At 35.7% G+C, this 23,347-nt stretch overlaps 1 protein-coding gene across 1 annotated transcript in view; it reads right to left on the reverse strand.

Annotated features, from left to right (window-relative positions):
• Window positions 1-23,347, reverse strand: part of STK3 (serine/threonine kinase 3) — a 277,957-nt gene that overhangs the window by 102,397 nt on the left and 152,213 nt on the right. The window contains exons 7-8 of the mRNA XM_032315535.1: window positions 18,153-18,290; window positions 12,094-12,219 (exon numbers count right to left, since the gene is read on the reverse strand). Coding sequence (XP_032171426.1) covers window positions 12,094-12,219; window positions 18,153-18,290 — 264 coding nt within the window. The remainder of the gene's footprint in view (window positions 1-12,093; window positions 12,220-18,152; window positions 18,291-23,347) is intronic.

The raw sequence follows: 23,347 nt of genomic DNA on the forward strand, positions 1-23,347 counted from the left end.
ATAACCATGAATCACTGACATAAATTATTGAATAAATGGGAAGAACAGACAAATTCCCTGTGTAAAAAGATTCCATATAAGTTATATAGACACTCTGCCCTCAAACAGGAGGGGCATAACTCTCCACTCCTTAACTATGGGCTGTATAGTGTGATTTCTTTCCAAAGTGTAAAGTATGGAAAGGGGAAGAGAACAATATTATTGTGAGGAAACCCGATAAATACTACCTCAGCCAGGTGACCATGGGTAACATCAAGAGTAAAATGTCACATTCACAGAATGTGAATTGTGACATGACAAGAAGTATATACTTAGCAAACTTCAATATGTACATGGTTTAATAAAAAAAAGAATGCACAGAAGTCTGCCCTAGTTTTAAAACGGCATCCTTTACTGGACAAGATTTTTTAAAATTCATATGGCAGAAACAATCCACATACCTTCGCTTTATACTCTGCTATTCATGCTCCTTGGTGACAACAAAATGTTCCATTTTTAAAGTTCTACTAAATAGAGCAACTCTCATTGCAGATACTCTTTAAAAAGGTGACATTCTATAGGCAATTTAAGTATTTACAGTAAATATGAAGAAATACAGTTATGTTATTTAATCATCTCACACTACAGATTTGGGAATATCTTCCACTAACATCTAAGAAACAAATTCTTTCTTACTATGTTATACAGTTGACCCATCTCAGAACCAAATTTATATCACATGCTCAGAAATGCTCAAAAAAAATATTTGTCATGTTTAGCAATGCTTAAACTAACACAAAAACCTTGATATTGGGATTAACCTGCTGCAGAAATCTCTGTTTGCAATTTGTTTAATTTTTAAAATCTGCACAATTACCTCAACACCTATCAAAACATGTCAATTTGTCAGGATGTATTCTCATCAGACTAGCTTTTTCTATAATAGGTATAAAAATCAAATTCATAAGGCACTATTTCCACTCATATCCCATACCTTTCTTGAATAAAAAAATATTTTAAGGAGGTTTGTTTATAATAGTTACCCAGGACACAGGTGTACAGAACTAAAATTTTTAAAAACAACATATCTTGGAATGGTTATCATAAACTGTTTCCTTTTCAAAGTCACATTGAGAGTTGATGGAAATATCTATTTAATTTTAGGCCACAAATTTTTCTCCATATGTAGTAAGCTGAACTCTGTAGAAGAAAATTAAATTTGGAAAAATTATAAGTTGATATTGGTATAACTCATAAATTCTCAGGAAATTGCACTCACTGAGAATGGAAAAAGCAGGATCCACAATGAACCTCAAGTATTAATACTGAATATCAAATATAAATGTCTCTTATAATGTGGCAACTCAACATGGTGAATTTCACAGCTCTAGGTTTTTAGAATTAGGAAAAGAATTCAATCTACATTATCTCAAAATTTAGCTTTATAAAATTTTCCAATGGTCCAGGGCCAACATGGCTCTGTGCCCCATTAGTCCATTCACTGGATAAGGCACAATCCAGGGTCAGGACCAAAGACAGCTACTATAAAGGCTGTCAAAGAATATAGTCCTCCAGGATAAAAATCAATGCAGAAATAAAACTTGGCAGAACAAATCTCCCTCCATGCTGAAAAAAACAAATTCTTCTTTGAAATAATCAAAAATGAAGAAAAATGAATGGGGAAAATCTCAATGAAAACAACTAGGATATCAAAGTATCTATCCCCAAACTCCTGGCATATCCTAAAAACCAGTCTCCAGAATTATAACTAGCAGATATTGGTCAAATGAATCTCCCAAATTACAGCAAATTAAAAAGCAAGTTTAATTAGCCAAAGGTAACCAAGATGAGTTACAAATGAAAATAAGGAGAGGTTACAAAGCAACAACCTTGACATCACAGATATAAATGTTAAGACAAATGTAGCATCAATCAGATAATGGTTCCTTATTCTATAATTATTCTCAAACACTGGGGCTGAAGGTTCCAAGAATGTACCTTTCTTTAGTCCACCATCTAAAATTAGTTGTAACAGACACAGTAGTTCAAAAAGAAGAGATATATCCATTTACTTCTATGGTTAACAACTACTAATCTGCCTTAAATTGCCCTGATTTTGTGTAAGTTACCTTTTAGAAGCTTCCCTTCCCTTCTTAGATCACTATTACAAACTGTCTAACTAATCCAGAACTGAACAGGCTAAAATTTTTCTTTGAATTGTGATAATATTTAAGAGTATTCAAGGAGTTTATAAACATTATAATATATGAAGTTTTATAGACTTATTTATCTACATTAAATATCATATTAAAAACTCAATATTTCAAATTACAATTTCAGGAAAAGCCAAGAAATGACAAACGGTAAGAGTTTCCATTAAAATGGAGGCTTGAACATATGGGTTTAAGCCTATTCCTCCCAAAACGCTTCCAAAATTATAAAAGCCAAGAAAAGGAAAACTCATAAAGACAGAGATCACGAGAGAGGAGAAAACAGCAAACAGGAGATGTCCAAAAATCTGGAAGCTAGAAAGCAGATAAATCTGTAAGTAGCAGCTAACTCACCAGACCAAAGAAATCTAAAACTTAAGCTTGCAAGGAGAGAAGTCACAAGAAGCAAGCACATTCAGGCCTCAGAGCAATGAATCCTAGTATCTTTTACAGTAAGGTACGCAAGTCACCTAGTTCTACTCTTACATACAGAGTGTCCAGCAAGCAATTTTAGTGCTTATGATACCATCACTAGACCTTTGAAGTAAGTCCATAAAGTGAAAAGTCAGAGATGAAAACAAAGGAAACAGAGACAAGGTAGGAAGCAAAAAAAAATTCAAAGTGATAATATAAGAACAATGAGGAAAAGGCGGACATGTTGGAAATTAAATTATTTCACATGGGAAAAAAATAGAAGTTTTAGAAGATAAACTTGATGAGACCTCGAAGAAAAAAAGAGAAAAAAAAAAACAAAAAATCATTGAATGATAAATCGAAGAAGTCCAATAACCACATAAAAGGAGTGCCAGAGAGAGAAAGAGAGAATATACAAGAGCAGAGAGAAGAGATGAAAGAAAAGTACCATGAAAAAGCAAATATAAAATTACACAACACTTAATGGTATTTCTAAAGTGAAAGGGCCAAAAGACACCCCACACAATGAATGAAAAAAAGATCTACAAGGCACATTATCATGAAAGCTTTAAATAACAGAGAAAAGCTAAGATCTAAAAATCTTCCATAAAACATTCAAAAGATCAGGTATCAGACTGTCATCTGTCTTCTGATGAGTCAGAAAACAGGACAAAGCCTTCAGAATTTTAAGGGAACATGGTTACTTCCAATCCAGAATTTTATATCCAGAATTTTATACTCAATCTCTCAAGGGTAAAGGTAGAATAAAGACAAGGTCAGATAAACAAGTTCTTGGGGGGGGGGGGGGGACAAAACACAAAACAAACAAAATACCCTGCTAATGTCTGGAAGCTCCTGGGAGATAGGGGCCATCAGAATGAGGAAGTAAAACAAGAAACACAAGATACAGAGAACAAAGGATCCACTACAGAACAGAACAAAAGGAAAGTCATAGGATGATGCTCAAGGGAGGTCTTAGGGTGCCTGCTGCTCAGGACTCCAGAAAGCAGTCAATACAGATTAGAGGAGGAGAGAGGACAGAGAAAGAATGAGTGGAAAAAAGTAGAAAACTAATAAATGATCTGTGTTTGAACATACACAGAGTCTACTGCTCCTACAGAGAGTGTAGGAATGTAACATTTGAGAAAAACCAATTCTTTTTAAGAATTTTCATTTTGACCAATAATTTTATCTCATATATAAATGTTCCTCATGAAAACTAATTTACTTTCAGGAAGTAAAGGAATGAGAATAAATTTTCTTTACTGTTTTTCTTCAAATATATTTTTTATAACCTTAAAGCAGGTTTCCAAAAATCTCTATCAATTCTTCCAAACATATTTGGCCACTTAAAGTATGTCTTAAAATACTTAAAAAGAAATTGTGAATATAAATATTGGTTCAAATGTGATTAGTGACATCATCTTGGTGGCCCTTTGAGTAGCAAAACCAGCAGCAGCAACAACTACTACCAAAGGAACCAAAAATGAAGCAAACCAAATAGTAACAAAAACAAAATCTGGCCAAAATGTTATAATTAACAACAATATTGCTGGCATAAGTAGCAGCATTAATAAATATGAAGGTTAAACTTTACTGAGCAGACTATGTATAATACAGTTCTAAGTGCTTAGATATTTTTTAAAAATTATATTCCCACAGGAATTCTATGAAGTGTGGTCTATCATTAATTCCCTTTTTACAAGTGGTGAAAGTGAAGTGGCCAGGTTAGCAATTTGCCCAAAGACACAGAGTTCTATGGGAACACAATGAGGACTTAACTCAAGCAGTTTGTCCTGCTCTTGGATCAATTCTACCCTTAACCAACTAGGTATATGAGAGGCTTGGGACTAACTGAAGCTGCTGATTTTATAGTTCTGTTCACCACCTCGTTCAAAAGGCTCTCACCAGGTAGAGAGATATGAAGTTCCCTTAGTAAATCAGGGGCAGGGAGGAGGAGGAAGGTCTTGAGAAATGCTCATATGGAGGCTATATCATCACCTGTACAGGAGTGAATTTTTCAAAGCACCCCTCATTTCTCCCCACACTCATGCCAAGAATCACGGCTTCAGTGAGTCATTTAAAGGGGATATGCCACCTTAAGACATTAAGGACCACAGCTTCAGAAGCTTTGAGTTCAAACCATAAATAAATCACCAGAAAGTCCCCATTTCTTTTCCAAAAACAGAACCCCTAAGACATAGTCCCAGGCCAATTAATACGCAAAATCTTTTTCTCTGAGTCATTGCTAAACTAATAGGAAATCAAATAACTTTCTTTAGATGGAAGTGAAAATAAAGGGCCTGACATAAGCATACAATATATACATGCATATTACACACATGCATGCAACATCAAGAAGTATCCCACCTTTTTACTCAACATTTCACTTAATGTAACATTCTTCTACATCTGTTCAACTACTTGTCTTTTACTGAACACTGTGATCTGCATGGGAAAAGCCTAAACTCCAGTGACAAAGCGACTCTTGTAAACTCTTTATCAATCTTTTAATCTACTTTAAAAATAACTGCTTGCCAATGGTGCATTGGGTGCCTTATCTCATAAATTCAACTTATTAACACCATCCATTCTGCTTTTAAGTAATCATCCAACATACTACATGTGGAATGTTTGCCTTATTCTTTTACTTAAAAACAATAAGCACTAACTCTTTTACTGTATAAATATTTAAACATTCATTCAAGTGTCTGTATAATATTTCAATAAACCATACCAGCTAACTTAAAACTAGCCTTTTAAAAAATCATTGGCTAATTAGAGTTTAAGAACTGCATGGGAAGCTTGAAGAAAGGATATTCTTATTATGCTATGGCTGAAAATTTAGGACATTGTGTAATAATAACCAGAGAAGTAAAAAATGTACCTATTAACCTGGGAGATTACCAGGCAGAGTGTTTAAGGTGATGCCTAGTTTATTCCTGCTACTTACAACAAAATGCAAAAGGAGAGAGAAAAAGCTTAAGAAAGAATAATTAAACAAAAAAGGAATCAGGACTTACTGGTTTTGTAAATTCCTAGCCTCTCAGACAGCAAAGAATGCTACAATTATGAAAAAGCTTCTACACAAACATCAAATCCAAAGCACATTCAGAAAATAGTGTTTAAAAATCAAGCTGCAGAAGTGACTGGAAAATCCTTTGTTAAGACTTCAGAAAGAGTCAAGATGGGTTAATAAGGCTTTTAAGAAGCTTAAAAACATTGCCCCATAGCAGGAGCCTAAGGTAAAGAAGCAATTATTTAAACAAAATATGTGAGCATCATCTGTGCTAATGGAGTGAACCACAGTAAGATTTACAGGACACCCACAATGGGTTTTTGTTCTTGTTTTTTAGCCAAAACATCACCAGCATAGTCTCAGTAGAACAGAGACAGCACAAAATGAAAAGAGGACTTTAGCTCAGTGGGTTAAACCTCTGCCTTCGGCTCAGGTCGTGGTCTCAGGGTCCTGGCATCGAGTCCCAAATCGGGCTCTCTGCTCAGCAGGGAGCCTGCTTCCCTGTCTCTGCCTGCTGCTCTGCCTACTTGTGATCTCTCTCTCTCTCTCTCTCCCTCTGTCAAATAAATAAATAAAAACTTAAGGAAAAAAAAAAGAGGACTTTGGACCCTCAGACTTCTACAGGTAGGAAGCAGGCTGAGAAAACGATTTAGTTCAAAATATAGAATAGCTTCCATGAAAAAGGAAGAATGACAGAGAATAGAATCAAGAACTCAAGAGGGCACAGCAAAAGGTTGGAGAGAAACAGGGCAGGAATAGAACTGAAATATTCAAGGAACTTCTAACACTTTCTTGGCTGGATTCCAAAACTGCCATGGAGTACTAATTAATGTGCCTCCTGTCCTCATTCTTTTTGAACAGAACTATCTATAGTGATAATCTTATGCCTGAGTCCCACCGTATACTAAGTATGTGGGGGCAGGTAACTAATCTTTAGCTTGTAAGTTCTTCAAACTGAAATGAACTAGACTGAAGGATTCTCATCTCTTTCTGAATGTGATTTAGAAGATGAAATCCTGGACTGACAGCTGGTGATGTAAAGGGATAAAATGGAAGAGTAAAGAAGAGACAGTGCCTAAGAGGTAGTGAGTATACCCATTTCGTTCATGTGCAAAGAATGTAAGCCATTTGCAACTACAGGACCGTTCCTGTTAGTTTAAGACATGCCCATAAATTCTTTGAAATTTTCCCTGAAAAGGTAGAGCCCACTTCTCTGCTTAAGTGTGAGGCAGACTATGTGACTTGTTTTGATTGTTAGTTGAACTTCAGCTAACACAATATCATTTTTAAGTGTAAAGTGATTCATTTAGTACGTTCACAATGTTGTAAACCAACACCTCGATCTAGCACCAAAATATTTTCAACACCCTAGAAGAAAAGAGTTCACTCATCAAGCAGTTACTCCCCATCTCCAGTCTCTTGCAAGCACCAACCTGATTTTTGTCACTGAGGATTTATCTATTTCAGATAATTCACATTACATGATAAAACTTTTTATGTCTGGCTCCTTTCACTTCATGATATAAGGTTTATACATAGTATCATATATCACTATTTTATTTCTTTTTATGGCTGAATAATATTCCATTGTATGTATATGCCACAATTTATCTACTTTTGTCTACCGTGAATAGTGCTATGGACTGTTTTCAATTCTTCTGGGTATATACTTTTAAGTGAAATTGTTAGATCATATGGTAATTCTGTTTAACATTTTAAGGAACTACCAAACTATTTTCCATGAAAGCTGTACCATTTTATATTTCTATCAGCAGTGTATGAAGGCTCCAATTTCTCCATATCCTTATCAACACTTGTTATTTCCTGGTTTTGTTTGTTTAATAACAGCACACCTAGTACGTGTATAGTAATATCCCATTGTCGATTTGATTTGCATTTCCCTAATGACTAATGTTGCTGAGCTTCATTTCGTGTGCTTGTTGGCCCTTTGTATACCTTTGGAGAAATGGCTACTTAAATCTTTTCCTTATTTTTCAATTAGGTCTTTCTCTTGTTGAGTTGCCAGAGTTCTTTACATGTCTTGGATACTAGATCCTTACCAGACACATCATCTGTAAATATCTTCTTCCATTTCATAGGATATCTTTTCATTTCTTGAAAATATCCTTTAACATATAGAGTTTTATATTATGATCAATTTTTCTTTTTGTTTTTTTTCTTTTGTTACTCATGCTTTGGTCATCTAAGAATCCATTGCCAAATCCAAAGTCAAGAAAATTACTTCTGGTTTCCCCTAAGTGTTTTAACATCATATTTAGTTTGTTGATCCATCCAATCAGATCTTATATCAAAAGGCCTTTGTAGATGATGAGTGGTAGGGGTCCAAGTTCATTCTTTTATATGTGGCTATTCAGTTGTCCCAGTACCATCTGTTTTTTCACCAAAGAAACTCCATACCTTTGTTGAAAATCAACTGGCCATAGATGTATGGGTTTATTTCTGGACTCTCAATTCTATTCCATTGGTATGTATATTTATCCTTATGCTGGTACCACATCTGATTACTACAGCCTTATGTTAAGTTTTTAAATTGGGAGGTGAATACATCAACTTTGTTCTTTTTCAGTATTGTTTTAGCTGTTTGGGGTCCCCTTGATCCATCTGAATTTGAGCGTTGGCTTTTCTCGTTTTGCAAAAAAGATCAATGATATTTTGATAGGGATTGGATTAATCTGTGAATCCTTTGGAAAATATTGTTATCTTAACATTATTAAGTCTACAATCCCTTTATACAGGATATCCTTCTGCCGATGTCGTAAGTACTCTTTAATTTCTTTTGGCAATGTTTTGTACTTTTTCACTATACAAATCTTTCACCTTCTTGCTTAAATTTATTCTGATGAAAACATAACTGATTTTTGCATGTTGATCTTATACCCTGAAACTGTGCTGAACTTGTTTATTAGCTCCAGTAAGTTTAGATGTTTTTGAAAGACACCATCCAGGAAGCTTCTCTAGCCCAGGGGCCCAAAACAAAGGCAAATCTCTGTGCTGGTCCCTCAGGGAATGACCAGGCAAGACAAAATACAAAGCCACAGTTTTCTGAGAACAAGGTTCTTACCGCTCCCCCCACCACCCCTCTCTGCTGCTGTTCCCAAGGCTGCTGCCAAGCTAGAAAATGGGAGGTGGCAGGCATGTAAATCTGCGAAGGCATAGGTTCTTGGAGCTCCCCACTCCACCACTGTCCATGACCAGTAACTTCTTTTAACAAATCAAATGTGGCAGAAGGGACAGTGTGCAACCTCTGAGACTATGTCATAAAAAGCACTGAGATTTCCTCTTGGATCACTTACTCTAAGACAAGCCAGCTGCCATGCTGAGAGCACTCTCGAGTAGCCCTAGAGAGAGTCCCCCATGACAAGGAAAGGAAGCTGCGCACCAATAGCCCTATGGGTGAGCTATCTTAGAAGACAGTCATCCAAATAAGCCATTTCTGAAATAACTGATCTACAGATATCATGAAATAATAAATGTGTATTGTTAAGTTGTAATAAGTTGTAATGTGTATTGCTGCTAAGTTTTGGAGTGTGTGATATTTAAAGCTGAGACTCAAAAGATAAGAACCAAGTGACTCCAGTACTCAGGAAGAAAGGTTTCAAGCAATGGAGGGAAAGGTTTTTGGCCACATCAGAAAAAAAAAAAAAAAATTGAAAAAAGGCAGTCTCTTCAATAAGTGGTGCTGGGAAAACTGGACAGCTGCATATAGAAGAGTGGAACTGGGTGATTCCCTTACACCATACACAAAGATAAAACTCAAAATGGGTGAAAGACCTCAATATGAGATAGGAATCCAACAAAATCCTAGAGGAGAACATAGGCAGTAACCGCTTCAACATTGGCCACAGCAACTTCTTTCAAGACACATTTCCAAAGGCAAGGGAAACAAAAGCAAAAATGGGACTTCATCAAGATCAAAATTCTGCACAGCAAAGGAAGCAGTCAACAAAACAAAGAGGCAACCCACGAATGGGAGAAGATATTTGCAAATGACACTGCAGATAAAGGGCTGATATCCAAGATCTATAAAGAACTTCTCAAACTCAACACTCTAAAAACAAATAACCCAGTCAAAAAATGGGCAGAAGACATGAACAGACACTTCTCCAAAGAAGACATACAAATGGCTAACAGAAACATGAAAAAGTGCTCAACATCATTAGCCATCAGGGAAATACAAATCAAAACCATAAGGAGATACCATCTTACACCAATAAGAATGGCAAAAATAAACAAAACAGAAAACAGCAAATGTTGGTGAAGATGTAGAGAAAGGGGAACCTTCTTACACTGTTGGTGGGAATGTAAGCTGGTACAGCTACTCTGGAAAACAGTATGGAGGTTCCTTAAGATGTTAAAAATAGAGCTACTCTACAACCCAGGAATTGTACTATTAGGTATTTACTCCAAAGGTACAGATGCAGTGAAAAGAAGGGGCACATGTACCCCTATGTTCATAGCAGCAATGTCCACAACAACCAAACTGTGGAAGGAACCAAGATGCCTTTCAACAGATGAATGGATAAAGAAGATGTGGTATATATATACAATGGAATATTACTCAGCCATCAGAAAGGATGATTACCTACCATTTGCATCAACATGGATGGAACTGGAGGGGTTTATACTAAGTGAAGTAAGTCAAGCAGAGAAAGACAATTACCATATAGTTTCATTCATATGTGGAACATAAGCAATAGCACGGAGGACCACAGGGGAAGGGAGGGAAATCTGAAAGGGGAGAAATCAGAGAGAGAGATGAACCATGAGAGACTATGGATATGAACCCCAAGAAACAAAGTGAGGATTTCAGAGGGGAGGGGGTAACATGGTGATGGGTATTAAGAAGGACACGTGCTGTGATGTGCACTGGGTGTATACACAACTAATGAGTCTTTGAACACTACATCAAAAATTAATGATGTACTATACTATACTATAATGATGTACTAACTGAACATAATAAAAAAGAAATCAAAGAAAAAATAAAATAAATAAAAATAAAAAATGTGAAAGAAGATCAGTCATGCTGGAGCTCAGCAGAGGAGAGGAAAATAGTGAAGAAAGAGATCACTGAAGCAGCAGAAAATCACCGAAGTGACTATAGCAAGGTATTAAGACTAGTAAAAACTGGTAAGCTCTGGAGTCATCAATGGTTCTTTATCCATCAAAAATGGAAACTGGTCTATAATTACGTAGGGAAGACAGAACAGAGCCAAACAATCAATTGCCACTGACAGATAACTGAAGGTAGTTTACCAGCCCAGCACTCATAAGAAGCTTGCATAAGGTAAAAGCAAGGCAGATGGGTACAACCACAGAAGGGCAAAAACTAGACATTTTTGTGAATATAAACTTATCAGAAATTATGTAACTCTGATAAGTCAACATTGCTTATTTCTGAAGCCCTGGTAAACATCTGATTGAAAAGTGAGCATAAAGCATTAATGAATGAACATGGGAGCTTACAAGTTTTTTATTTTTATTCTTGGCTCCTCAATAGCTTTGTGAAATTTGGTAAATCACTTCTCTCCTAACCTAATTTCACTCATCTGCAAAATGGGATAATAACATATATATGTGACCAATCTTTTTTTAAAAGATAAAATGAAATAATATATGATAAATAATATATATGGTATATGATAAATATATGATAAATAATACATGATAATATATGATAAAAGTGCTTTTAAAACTACAAAAAAAATCTAGAAAAAAAATCAACATTTACAAATGAGTAATCAATAACTGTACCTACCAACACACAGGAACCTAGGGTGGGAAGTATAAAGCCTTTTGAATGCAAAAACCAAGGCCTTTACCTCATTCCATATCACTTATTTAACTTTATAGAATTAATACACAATCCCACAGCTACAAATAAAATCATCTTTATAAAGATGTTATTTAAAATTCTGAATGGTGGATTCATTAGTAAAAATCTTACATCTATAAAATAAGTTTAAAACATCTGTCTCAAAGTTGATCAAAAATCAACTCTGCCAAGATGCACACTAGTTCTTGTCCTGGGATACCTTATGATACAAGGTTTAATAATTGGTGAAAAGGGTAAAAGAATTTCAAGAAATTCCCATTGGATAACTAGTCTCTGAAATTGAAACTAAATGTAAATTAGCAAAATAATACTATTTGTGTAACTATAAGATTAAAACAAACTTCTGTGGGAAAATGTAATACTATCAATAACATTTTCAATCAGTAAAAAAATAAAATATTTATGTTTTCAGATTTTACAACTATCTGAATACCAAGAGGTATTCATCTCTGGATCCTAAACCAGAAAAAACTGTACAATTTAAAAGAAGGAAAACATCATTAGTAAAGAAGAGAAGCATTAGACATCATAAAATGTGATACATAATTATGTTATTTTGTTATTAAAAATGACTCAGAAGGAAAGAAATTGACTTTTTGAGGGTATTTACGAACCGAATTTTCTTCCTCCTCTTCCAATTCTCGCTGCTGCTCTTCATGTCTTTTAGCTTTGATCTCCATAGCTTCTGTGATCAGGTCTCTTAAAATTGACACAGGCTTTGCATTCTTGATAAAAGGATGCTGGAAAAGTAAAATTCAATGGTATAAATTCAAAAGATTTCTCTGAATGATAACCAGAGTCTGGAAGTTTTCCTTCTGCTTCAATTTTTTGAATGATAACTAAAATACATTTTAAAAAGGCATAAATGCTAACCAGGATCATCAGCTTCAATGACTGTTCTTTCAACCAGAATTAAATGTATACATTAAGAAAAGAGAATATTTCAGCTGCTTTAGAAATTAAGATTTTGTTTTTAGGTTTAACTTGATTCTAGAAAACTATTAAAGCACACACACAAAACACAATCCTATTAATAAAACTACCTTACCCTTAAAAATATAATTGTCCGAAGGAAGTATAAATTAGATAGTGAAAAAGATAAGAAGAACTTTTTACCGAGTGGTGATCTTCAGTTACCAGAGAGAGGTGAGTGGTGGGGATTAAGGAATGTACTTGTCATGATGAGTATCGGATGTTGTATGGAAGTGTTGAAACACATATTGTACACCTGAAACTAATATTCCACTGTATGTTAGATAACTGGAGTTTAAATAAAAACTTTTAAAAATTAAAAAGTAATTAAGTAAAAGCTCATAAAAATAAGAGACTGGTGATATTACATATGAAAATAAAATTATTTTGGTAATACATACAAATTTTAATTAACCTTAATAAACTGACAGTGGTGAAAAGGAGGGCAACTACTTCATTACTTCTCTTATATATATTTTTTTACTTTATTATCTTTTAAATAATATAATCATCCCCAACAGCAAAATAACAGCAATAGAAGAAAAATACTTTTCAGAACATACTGTCTCATTTCTATAGTACGTATAAAACTTTTAACTTCTTTTTTTGTATTATTCTGATCTAGCTAAAGTATTTGAGTTTGCTTTTATAATTCTGAAATAATAAACCACAAGAACAGGCCTGTGTTTATGGACACTGGGGAGGCTATGTGCTAGGGTGAGTGCTGTGAAGTATATAAACATGGCGATTCACAGACCTGTACCCCTGGGGCTAATAATACATTATATGTTAATTTAAAAAAACAAAAAAGAATAGGCCTGGGTTTTCAATGACTTTTTTTTTTTTTTTTTTTTGAGAGAGAGGGAACAAACACATGACTTAGCAGGAGGAGAGGCAGAGAGAGAGAGAGAGAGAGAATTTCAAGTAGGCACCACATGGAGTCTGGAGCATGGAGCCCAATGTGGGGCTCAGTCTCACCACCCTGAGATCATGACCTGAGCTGAAATCAAGAGTCAGATGCTCAACTGACTGAATCACCTAGCACCTCTTCGATGACTTAATGAGGGGGGCTGGGGAAGGGTGAGAGAAAGTAAAGGAACAAGTACAATTTGAAACAGACAACCTTTTAAGGCAGCAATCAGCTTCAAAATGTAATTTTCATAATTATATGTCAATAGACAGTTATTTTAATAAAGATCAACAGAACATAAAAGTGTTTCCTCAGGAAAGAAGAGGAAGACCAGACATTCTCAGATGAAGAAAAACTAAGAATTTGTTACTACAGACCTACCTTAAAAAAAAGGCTTACAGGAAGTCCTCTAGACAGAAAGGAAGTAATAGAAGGAAGGACTGTGAAACATTAGGAGAAAGAACAATGGAAAGAGCAAAAATAGCGTAAATACAATAGATTTCCCTTTTTCTCTTGAGTTTTCTCAATTGTTTAAAGCTTAGAGCAAACACTATAACACAGTTTGATAAAGATCTTAAAAGTATGAAGAGAAAGTACTTTGACTACTGTAAATGGGAGGGACAACAAGGTAGATAGTTTCTACTACTCAGCTGAACTGGTGAAATGAAGAGTAAGTCACATGCCATAGGAGTGCACAGTAACCCAGGACACCATCTGTTCCAGCCAAGCCCAGGGGTCAATACAAATAATGGCAGATCTCAGTCAACCTCACATGATCACAGAAGAACTTCCTGGGGCAGAAGTTGACTTTAGGTTGGAGGCTGCCCACCAGCAACTCTAGTGCCACTAGGCTGAACTTGAACCCTGTCCTTTAACATCTTTGGGGTTTCAATTAACTCATCTTTTGAAAACTACTATGAGTTAACTAACAATTTCAAAGGATCCTTTCAGTGTATGATTCTTTAAATTTAAGCAATTATTTATGCTATGCCATGGAGAATAAACCACCATAACAATTCAGCATGAATTCCCTTTTAAAAACTGTTTCTTTTTCAGGGTCTAGAAATCAACACAGTATCACCTTCCAGGTAGGCTATAGATGTGTCCACTAAAACTTCATAGTAAGACTGTCCTCTGAGAGTCATAAATCAATTCATAATATGTAAGGCGTGCAAAACTCCTTTAAGGGACAGAATGGCTTCTAGGCATCTACCAAATAAGACTCAAACGAGTCTAAGGAGACTCAAGATAATTATTCTACGTAATACACATGTAATTTTTAAAAAGATTTTGTTTATTTATTTGACAGAGAGAGAGATCACAAGAAGACAGAGAGGCAGGTAGAGAGACGGGGGAAGCAGGCTCCCTACTGGGCAGAAAGCCCAATGTGGGCTCAATCCCAGGACCCCAAGATCATGACCTGAGCCAAACGCAGAGGCTTATCCCACTGAGCCACCCAGACGCTCCTCCAATACACATGTATTAAGCACCAGATACCAATATATGATATGCACTTATGGGAACACCATGGAATGACAACTAGCCTAAATGAGGATGAGAGGAAGGCTTCCTGGAGGAATACCTAGTTTGAATTAGAAACAATTAAAAGAGTAAGAAGGAGTCTGTTTGTGAATGGGATTTTTAAACTAGGTTGTGGTGGGGGAAACAGTGTGAGAAAAGGTACAGAGGATTGAAAAGGCATGGTCTGTATAAGGAAACTACAAGTCTATTACTTCAGAATTTATACAGGAAAAGAAAGGAGTTAGCAAGGGGTCAGTTAAGAAGGTGTGCCAGGGGGATGCCTGGGTGACACAGTCAGTTAAGCTCTCCACTCTTGATTTCAGCTCAGGTCTTGATCTCAGGGTCATGAGATCAAACCCCACTGTAGACTCCAGGCTCAGAATGGTCTGCTGGAGATTCTCTCTCCCTCTCCCTGTGCCTCTGCAGCTCATGATTGTGCATGCTCCCTCTCTCTCAAATAAATAAATCATTTAAAAAAAAAAAAAAAAGCTAGACAAGGAAGAGTACATTGTAACAGAGGGCCTTGAGCAGTCAACAGTAGCTCAATAGAGAAAAAAATCAAGAAAGCCAATACTGGCTCATAAGCACTATACAAAATTAGTTGCACAATTTACTCTTATTATAAAGAAAGATGTTTGAGCCAAACCCAACTAAAAACTAGAGGGTAACAGAGCTTGTTAATGTAGCCCATACAGGTCAACCTCTTGGGCAGAAAACAGAGTGGAGAAAGAGTGGAGCTAGGGGGCAAATGAAATAACCTACCACAGTCATATTCACGGTATGATCTTCAGTGAGTCATTTAACCTTTCTGGGCTTCAAGATCATCATTCACAAAAATTAAGGAATTATACTGGAATATTTCTTTCTTTTTTTTTTTTTTAAAGATTTATTTATTTGAGAGAGGGAGAGAGAGAGCAGGGAGATGGGTAGAGGGAGAAAATCTCCAGCAGACTCCCCACTGAGCACAGAGCTCAATCTCATGACCCATGAGATCATAACTTAAGCCGAAACCAAGAGTTAGACACTCAACTGACTGACTGATTGAGCCACCCAGGTGCCCCTGGAATATTTCTTAAATGCATTTTTATCCTAAAAACTCAAAGTAAAACAAAAACAAAAAACCCAGAATTTATTTTCTTAAGATCAGAAAAGATTATGGACCAAAGTCTGCAAAGAAATATTTGTTACATTATCTAAAAATCAGTTACCAGATATATTTGGACTTATTTTCACCATCATTTTTTGTGTTATCTGTCCCATTTTTTCTGTTTTTCTTTTCTCCCCACTCCTTTCTGGCCTTCCTTGGGGTTGATTAATTGAGATACTCAACAATATCAATCAACCCTTGAGTTACGTGCTCAAAGTTCCTTTGAAATGCTGACAGTATTTCAAAATAAATGTTTCAATTAATTAATTTTTGAAAGGTAATCCCTACATATAACATGGAACTCAAAAGGCTCAAAAAGCATTCAGAAAAATGTATGTCTCCATCCCACTCCTGTTTCTCAACCATGCAGTTACTTTCTCTGGAGGCCAGTTTCTTGATTATTTTTCCAGAGCTACTCTACTACAAGCTCTGACACGGGCATATGCACATGATTTATATACGAAAGACATTATGGGGACGCCTGGGTGGCTCAGTCAGTTAAGCGTCTGCCTTGAGCTCAGGTCATGATCCTGGGGTCCTGGAATCCAGTGCTGTCTCAGGCTCCTTGCTCAGCAGGAAGCCTGCTTCTCCCTCTTCCTGCCATTCCCCCTGATTGTGCTTGCTCTTTCTCTGACAAATAAATAAAATCTTAAAAAAAAAAACAACAAGAAATTATAATGAAATATGTAATTGTATTCTTTATTATTTATATGTTAATATAACAAATTGGTGGGTATATATGACTGAGTGAATATTATAATGAATATAATAATATAAATCACAATGATATATACATATATGTATATATATTCTGCCAATCTGCCAATGGCAGAGGAGTGATTCTGCCAATCACTCCTCTCAGTGGATCTTAGATTGCTTCCAACTTGTTGACAGATATTTATGTTGTTTCCAATCCTTTGCCATTACAATGTACTATGAATACTTTTACACATAAGTTATATCACACATGGTTAAATTTTTCTGTAAAACAAATTTCTAGAATGTAATTGCTGGGTCAAAAAAGAATTAATTTCCGGGCGCCTGGGTGGCTCAGCAGGTTAAGCCGCTGCCTTCGGCTCGGGTCATGATCTCAGGGTCCTGGGATCAAGTCCCGCATCGGGCTCTCTGCTCAGCAGGGAGGCTGCTTCCCTCTCTCTCTCTGCCTGCCTCTCCGTGTACTTGTGATTTCTCTCTGTCAAATAAATAAATAAGGGGCGCCTGGGTGGCTCAGTGGGTTAAAGCCTCTGCCTTCGGCTCAGGTCATGATCTCAGGGTCCTGGGATCAAGCCCCACATCGGGCTCTCTGCTTGGGCTCTCTGCTTGGCAGGGAGCCTGCTTCCTCCTCTCTCTCTCTCTGCCTACTTGTGATCTCTGTCAAATAAATAAATTTAAAAAAAAAAAAAAACCCTTTTAAATAAATAAATAAATAAAATCTTTACCAAAAAAAAAAAGAATTAATTTCCAAATATCAAGTCTTATTATTAGCTTAGAGGTCTAAGCCAATTTGGTGGGGGAAATAAAGACACAAAAACCTATTAAAATGTTAAATTATTTCTAACTGTGTTAAATATCAAGCCAGATTAAGAGAAAAAAAAAATTCCTGGCGCTCTGAATATAAAATCTACTCATAACAGGAGTACTAAAAGGACATAGGTAATCTTGGAACCAGTATGTATATACAACATGAGATATTTTCAAGGAGCTCAGGGATCTTGTATTTATATACTGTATGGTATATCAAAAAGTCAAAGAATAATTGCTGGGTCAACAAGTAACAACACATCAGGGAAAAACATGAAAAATAGTAAGAGTGGAGAAAATAACTCATTTCTGAAATGAGAACACTTTGGAAATTTTGTTTTAAACAACTCTGGAAGAGCTGACAACAACAACAAAGAAACAGAAAAAAGACAGAAGACTGAATTTGGAAAGCAGAAAAGAAAAAAATGAGACAAAGAAAACATGTAGGATAAGAATGGTGTGTGTGTCTTTGTCAATCCATATATCCTCGCAGGTTTACATCTTGAGAAATCAGTTAAATAAACCCACCACAATTCTGGTCAGTGTGAGACAGCTACCAGGTACAGAGAAAACATCTTTCCCTTAGGTGAATGAGCACTGACCTGTAAAAGCTGTGTTGCAGTAGCTCTCTGCTCAGGATTCTTCACAAGGCACTTTTTAACAAAATCGGTGAAATCATCGGACCAAAGTTCTGGCTTCCTGAATGTTGGTGGTGGATTTGTGGGAATCATAAAAATAGCCTAGCAAAAACGAAATAGCCAAAAGACACAGTAAGAATCACAACAGCACACCAAATAAACAAATCTATCTTCCTATCAGACTCTAAATCTGAAAAACAAATTTAAGCTGTTCTAGGATTTCCAGTAAGATTGCAATTCAGGAAGCAAGTCCATCTGCTACTAATGTAATCATTTCCCATTAAATTTCCTCTATTTGAATTGTAGCTCATTGAGCACATCATTCTTTATTTTATCTATTATTTTTAATCAGTCTCCAAAGAAGACTGCAATTCTAACCCTTTTACCCAACTAAGGACATTCTCTAATTAAACAGATGGATTCCCTAATATTGCTACTGCGTGCCAGATTTACTTACCATTTCAGTTTTATAGAAGTACTGCTATCAAAATGGGTAGAAGCAGCCCAATGTGCTTCTGCAATCCATAATATTTAAGTATAAACAAAATTACTACTGTGATTTGAAATAATACTAATAGAGCCAAGATTTTTATTTCCTTATCTAAATACATGACTCAGGATTCCAAATAAAAAGTTTCAAAGGTAATGTAACACTTGCATTTATTACTAATTATTTAAATTAGAAATATTATCTAAATGTAATTAAATACATTTAGATAGTTCAAAATTCGAAAGTTTTAAAAAGTTTTCCTATCATCCCTGTCCTCCTAACTATCCAGCCATCCTTTTTCAACCAAGAGAATCAATCCCTAATGTTCTTAGGAAATCACTGTTTGTAATGAATTAACTTCTCTCTTGGGTATCTACAATAGCTCCTGATAAAATACTATTTGTAAAACACCATTTTCTTTGAAAAGGTATAAAAAATGAAAACATAATAAAGTTAAAACAAATGTATCAAGCACTACTACTACTACTAATACTACTACAATCACAACTGTGACAGTCAAAGAAGTTCAAGGTCATTCAATGAAATATGAATGAGGAAAGATGATTAAGTGGAGAAAATATAGTGTCTTCCACAAGTGGTGCTGAGAAGACTGGATATACACATGTAATAAAAATGAATTTGGGATTCTTATGCTAAACCATATACAAAAAAACTGACTGAAAATGGATCAATGACAGTAACAGTAAGAGCTAAAATTATAAACATACAAGAAAACATAGAGGGAAAGCTTCTAGACAAAGGATTTGGCAATAATTTCTTAAATAGCACACCCAAAATCCAGGCAACAAAAGAAAAAAATAGATAATTGGACTTCATCAAAATTTAAAACTTGTGCATCAAAGGGTACTATCAACAAAGTAAAAAGGCAACCCAAAAGTGGGAGAAAATAATTTGCAAATAGTATGTATGATAAAAGGTTAATATCTGGGATATATAATGAACTCCTACATCTCAACAACAAAATAACCAAAGAACCCAACTTAAAAGATGAGCAAAGAACTCAAAGAGCTCTTTCTTCAAAGAACATACAAATGGTCAATAAGTGCATGAAAAGGTACTCAACATCACTAATCATTAGAGAAATGCAAATCAAAACCACAATGAGATACCTCTCACATCCATTAACATGGCTATTAAAAAAAAAAAGAGAGAGAAAATAACAAATGATGGTAAGATGTGGAGCAATTGCTGGTGGAGATGGAAAATGGTGCAGTTGCTTGAAAAACAATACGGTGATTCCTTAAACGATCAAACATAAAGTTACCACATGTTTCCCTAATTCCACTTCTGAGTATGTATCCCAAAGAAGTAAAAGCAGGGAATAGAAGAGATATTTGTATACCCATGTTCACAGCAGCATTATTCACAAGTGGCCAAAAGATGGAAGGAACCCAAGTGTCAATCCACAGATGAATGGATGAACAAAACATCGTGTTTACACTGTAAATACACACACAGTGGAATATTATTTAATCCTAAAAGAAAATCTGACACATGCTACAACACCAATAAACCTTGAAAACATTATGCTGAGTCACAAAAGGACAAACATTATATGATTTTTCTAATATGAGGTTCTTGGAGTAGTCAAATTCATGGAGACAGAGAGTGACATGGTGGTGGCAAAGACTTGTGGGAAAGTGGGAATGAAGAGTTAGTGTTTAGTGGGCAGAGAGTTTGAACTGGGAAAGAAGGAAAAATTCTGGAGATGCATAATAGTGATTGCTGTACACCAATGTGAATGTACACGATTTTACAGAACTATATGCTTCACATGATTAATTTTATGCTGTATATTTTACTACAGTAAAAAAATACAGATGAAGGAAAAAATAAAGTAATAATCAAGTTCAGTGCCTGTCACACACAAAGCATGGTGTTAAGTGCCTGCCACACACAAAACATGGTGTTAAGCATTAAAAGGAGCTCAAAGAAGCAGCAGGAAATACAGCAAGGAAATACTATCCTTAACAAACTTCTAACCTAGTCTGGCAATCAAAGCACAAACAATAAAAGAATTAATAACAGTATGATAATAAGAGAAATGATATAAGGCACATAGAAAAGAGGTCATTCTCCTAATAAATAATAATAGTGTAAGGAAAAGCAAGAGAGTGAACAGGCCATCAGGAGGAGCAGAGAACAACTGACTGCATCGTAAGGGACTAGGAAATAAGATCAGAAGAGGAATGGAGGACCTGAAGTTTGGTCAGCAAGAAAGTACACATCTGGAAAGAAGGGTTTTTTTCTGGGGTGTGTGTGTGTGTGTGTGTGTGTGTGTGTGTGTGTTTGATTGGACTGTTTATGACCCAAGAAATAGATTAAACAAAAACAAAAACCCTGGAGCTGCTCTAAATATGGAACAGAAAAGGCAATTAGGGGCTAGGAAAGATGCCCCAAGATGAGTAATGAAGAGCTCAAACCAGGATGGTTTCTACAGGAATGAAATGGAAGAATAAGGTAGGAGATACTAAAAAGGAAGAACCAAGAATATATCTTAACACTGATTAGGAGGGGAGGAAAAAAAAAAAAAGAATGAAAGATTATTCTAGAATTCAAGAAATAAAAAACCAATACTTTAGTTGCAAGGCATTCAGGTATTCTAACAATTCACCACATCATTCTTTTGAAAAAGCCCTTGCAATATGCAACAATTTGCTACAATGTGTTATCACTGATTTCTGACTTGGAGGGTGATCCAAAGGACATTCGTGGACAAACCAGTGAAGATTTAATGTCAGAGCCTGTTGCTTCTGGGTAAGAGTTAATCTCTTTATTAGTGTATTCATCTTCTTTCAAAAAAGGGAAAAGCCTTTAATAGAAAAGAACATTCTTAAACATCTTTCATTATATTACATGTATTTACATCCAAGATAGTCCTTCAAAAGCAGTGTAGCCAGTTTTATGACACAATAAGCACCTATGAAGTACTCTCTGTATTCAAAACTATGTTCTAATAAAGTAGCAAACTGATAGGCAACAGGCTAAATAACATCAGGGGACATACTTTGTTCAGGAAATATCAAGTCCACATTTCTACAAGGTAAGAATCTGCTGCAATTAGGCTGACTTTACCCAGGTTGTATGTTCTCCTGGGGTCACGGGCCTCATTTAGCCTGGCTCAATTATCTACTTTACCTGATGGTTCCTTCAGGTATCTAACTTTGCGAGCCCTGCTATCACCGATTTTAAAATAAGACAAAGATCTCAAAGCCATGGAGCCCAGAGTTAACTTGTGGGGTAGAAAACTAACACATAAAACAAACAGCAAAGAGTGAAGTGCTAGAAAATAAAGTTCTGTAAACAACCTAATTAATCTCAGCTCCATAGTTGAAACAGAACCTAATCTGGCTTTGATGGGCAAAATGGGGTTAATATCAGCTGCTGGAAAAGGCACCCAGGAGCACCTGCTGCTTCAAATCAAAGAATTGAAAAATATATTTGAACCTCATCTCCGCAAAATCAGTTCAAAGCACCACATAAGCCCCTATACAGGCTGACCTCAAACTATAGGTAAATGATACAAGATTGTCTAGATAAACGTTGTTCATCTGCACTTGTTACAAATTGATAGATAACAACTTAGTGATTTATGTTCTTGTAGCTAATGCTCTCCTTTGAACTTTGAGCCAATGAGTTGCCGTCTTATCTTCAGATAATCTTAACATATAAGGCTCACCTCGGCAGTAGCTATTAGAAACTCAAGGATAAAAAACTTAACTCTAACTCTTATTTACCCAGGACTATCATAAAGCGATCCTAAAATGTTCACATTCTATTCTCAAACAAGCAATTAACTGCATACAGTTCAAACAAGTAAGTCTTATTACATGATCTACCAAGTGTAGACACTCTAAAAGTCTCCAGGAAAACCACTATACCTTTTATTTCCACCTTCATTTCTTTAGGTTAGATAATCAATAACAAATGGGAGGACTTTCTCATAGACTTAACTTTGTTCAACTAATTTAACCTAATCACGAATCATAAAAGATCCTCTTAAGAATCTCCAGGTTTTGTATGAGCTAATTAGGTAATATGCCCCTGCTGTAGAAAGTTTTGGCAATCAGTGGCTAGCCTTAGACTAACAATTCACTCCCTTCCTTGCCACCAACCAAATTGCATGGACACACATTACAGCCATATAATTTATCTTATCTCTAACACCATTTTGATTGAAGAATGTCAGTACAATAAATGATATTATCCTTGTGTTTGTTTCTATACAATGTGTTGCTTAACTACGTATTGAACCTCTGATTAAGTTTTAAAAAGAACTTCCTGATCACAAGTAGTCTAAAGAAGCCAAGAAATGCAAGTGTCTCAAAACAACTAATTGGCTCCAAGTCTGGAATTTCACGCCCTCGGATTCCAGGAGCACCCAGATGTGGAAAGAGCTGGAGCTGAGAAACTACATTCCCCGCACTTTATAATCCCCGTGGAGTGAGTCAACACAGATGCCTTACGTGAAGGTAGCTGCGTTTGTGAACATACAGAAGCAACGGACATGCCGGAATAACAAAGAGATCTCGGCCACTATTCAAGAACCTCAGGTATAGGAACAAAAGGTTATCTTCCTAACAAATAAATGAGATAAAGAATGAGAAAGCACTTTATAAAACTTCAAAGAACTAAACAAACATAGCTG

This window comes from Mustela erminea, chromosome 16 (assembly GCF_009829155.1).
Source record: "Mustela erminea isolate mMusErm1 chromosome 16, mMusErm1.Pri, whole genome shotgun sequence".
Classification (NCBI taxonomy): domain Eukaryota; kingdom Metazoa; phylum Chordata; class Mammalia; order Carnivora; family Mustelidae; genus Mustela; species Mustela erminea.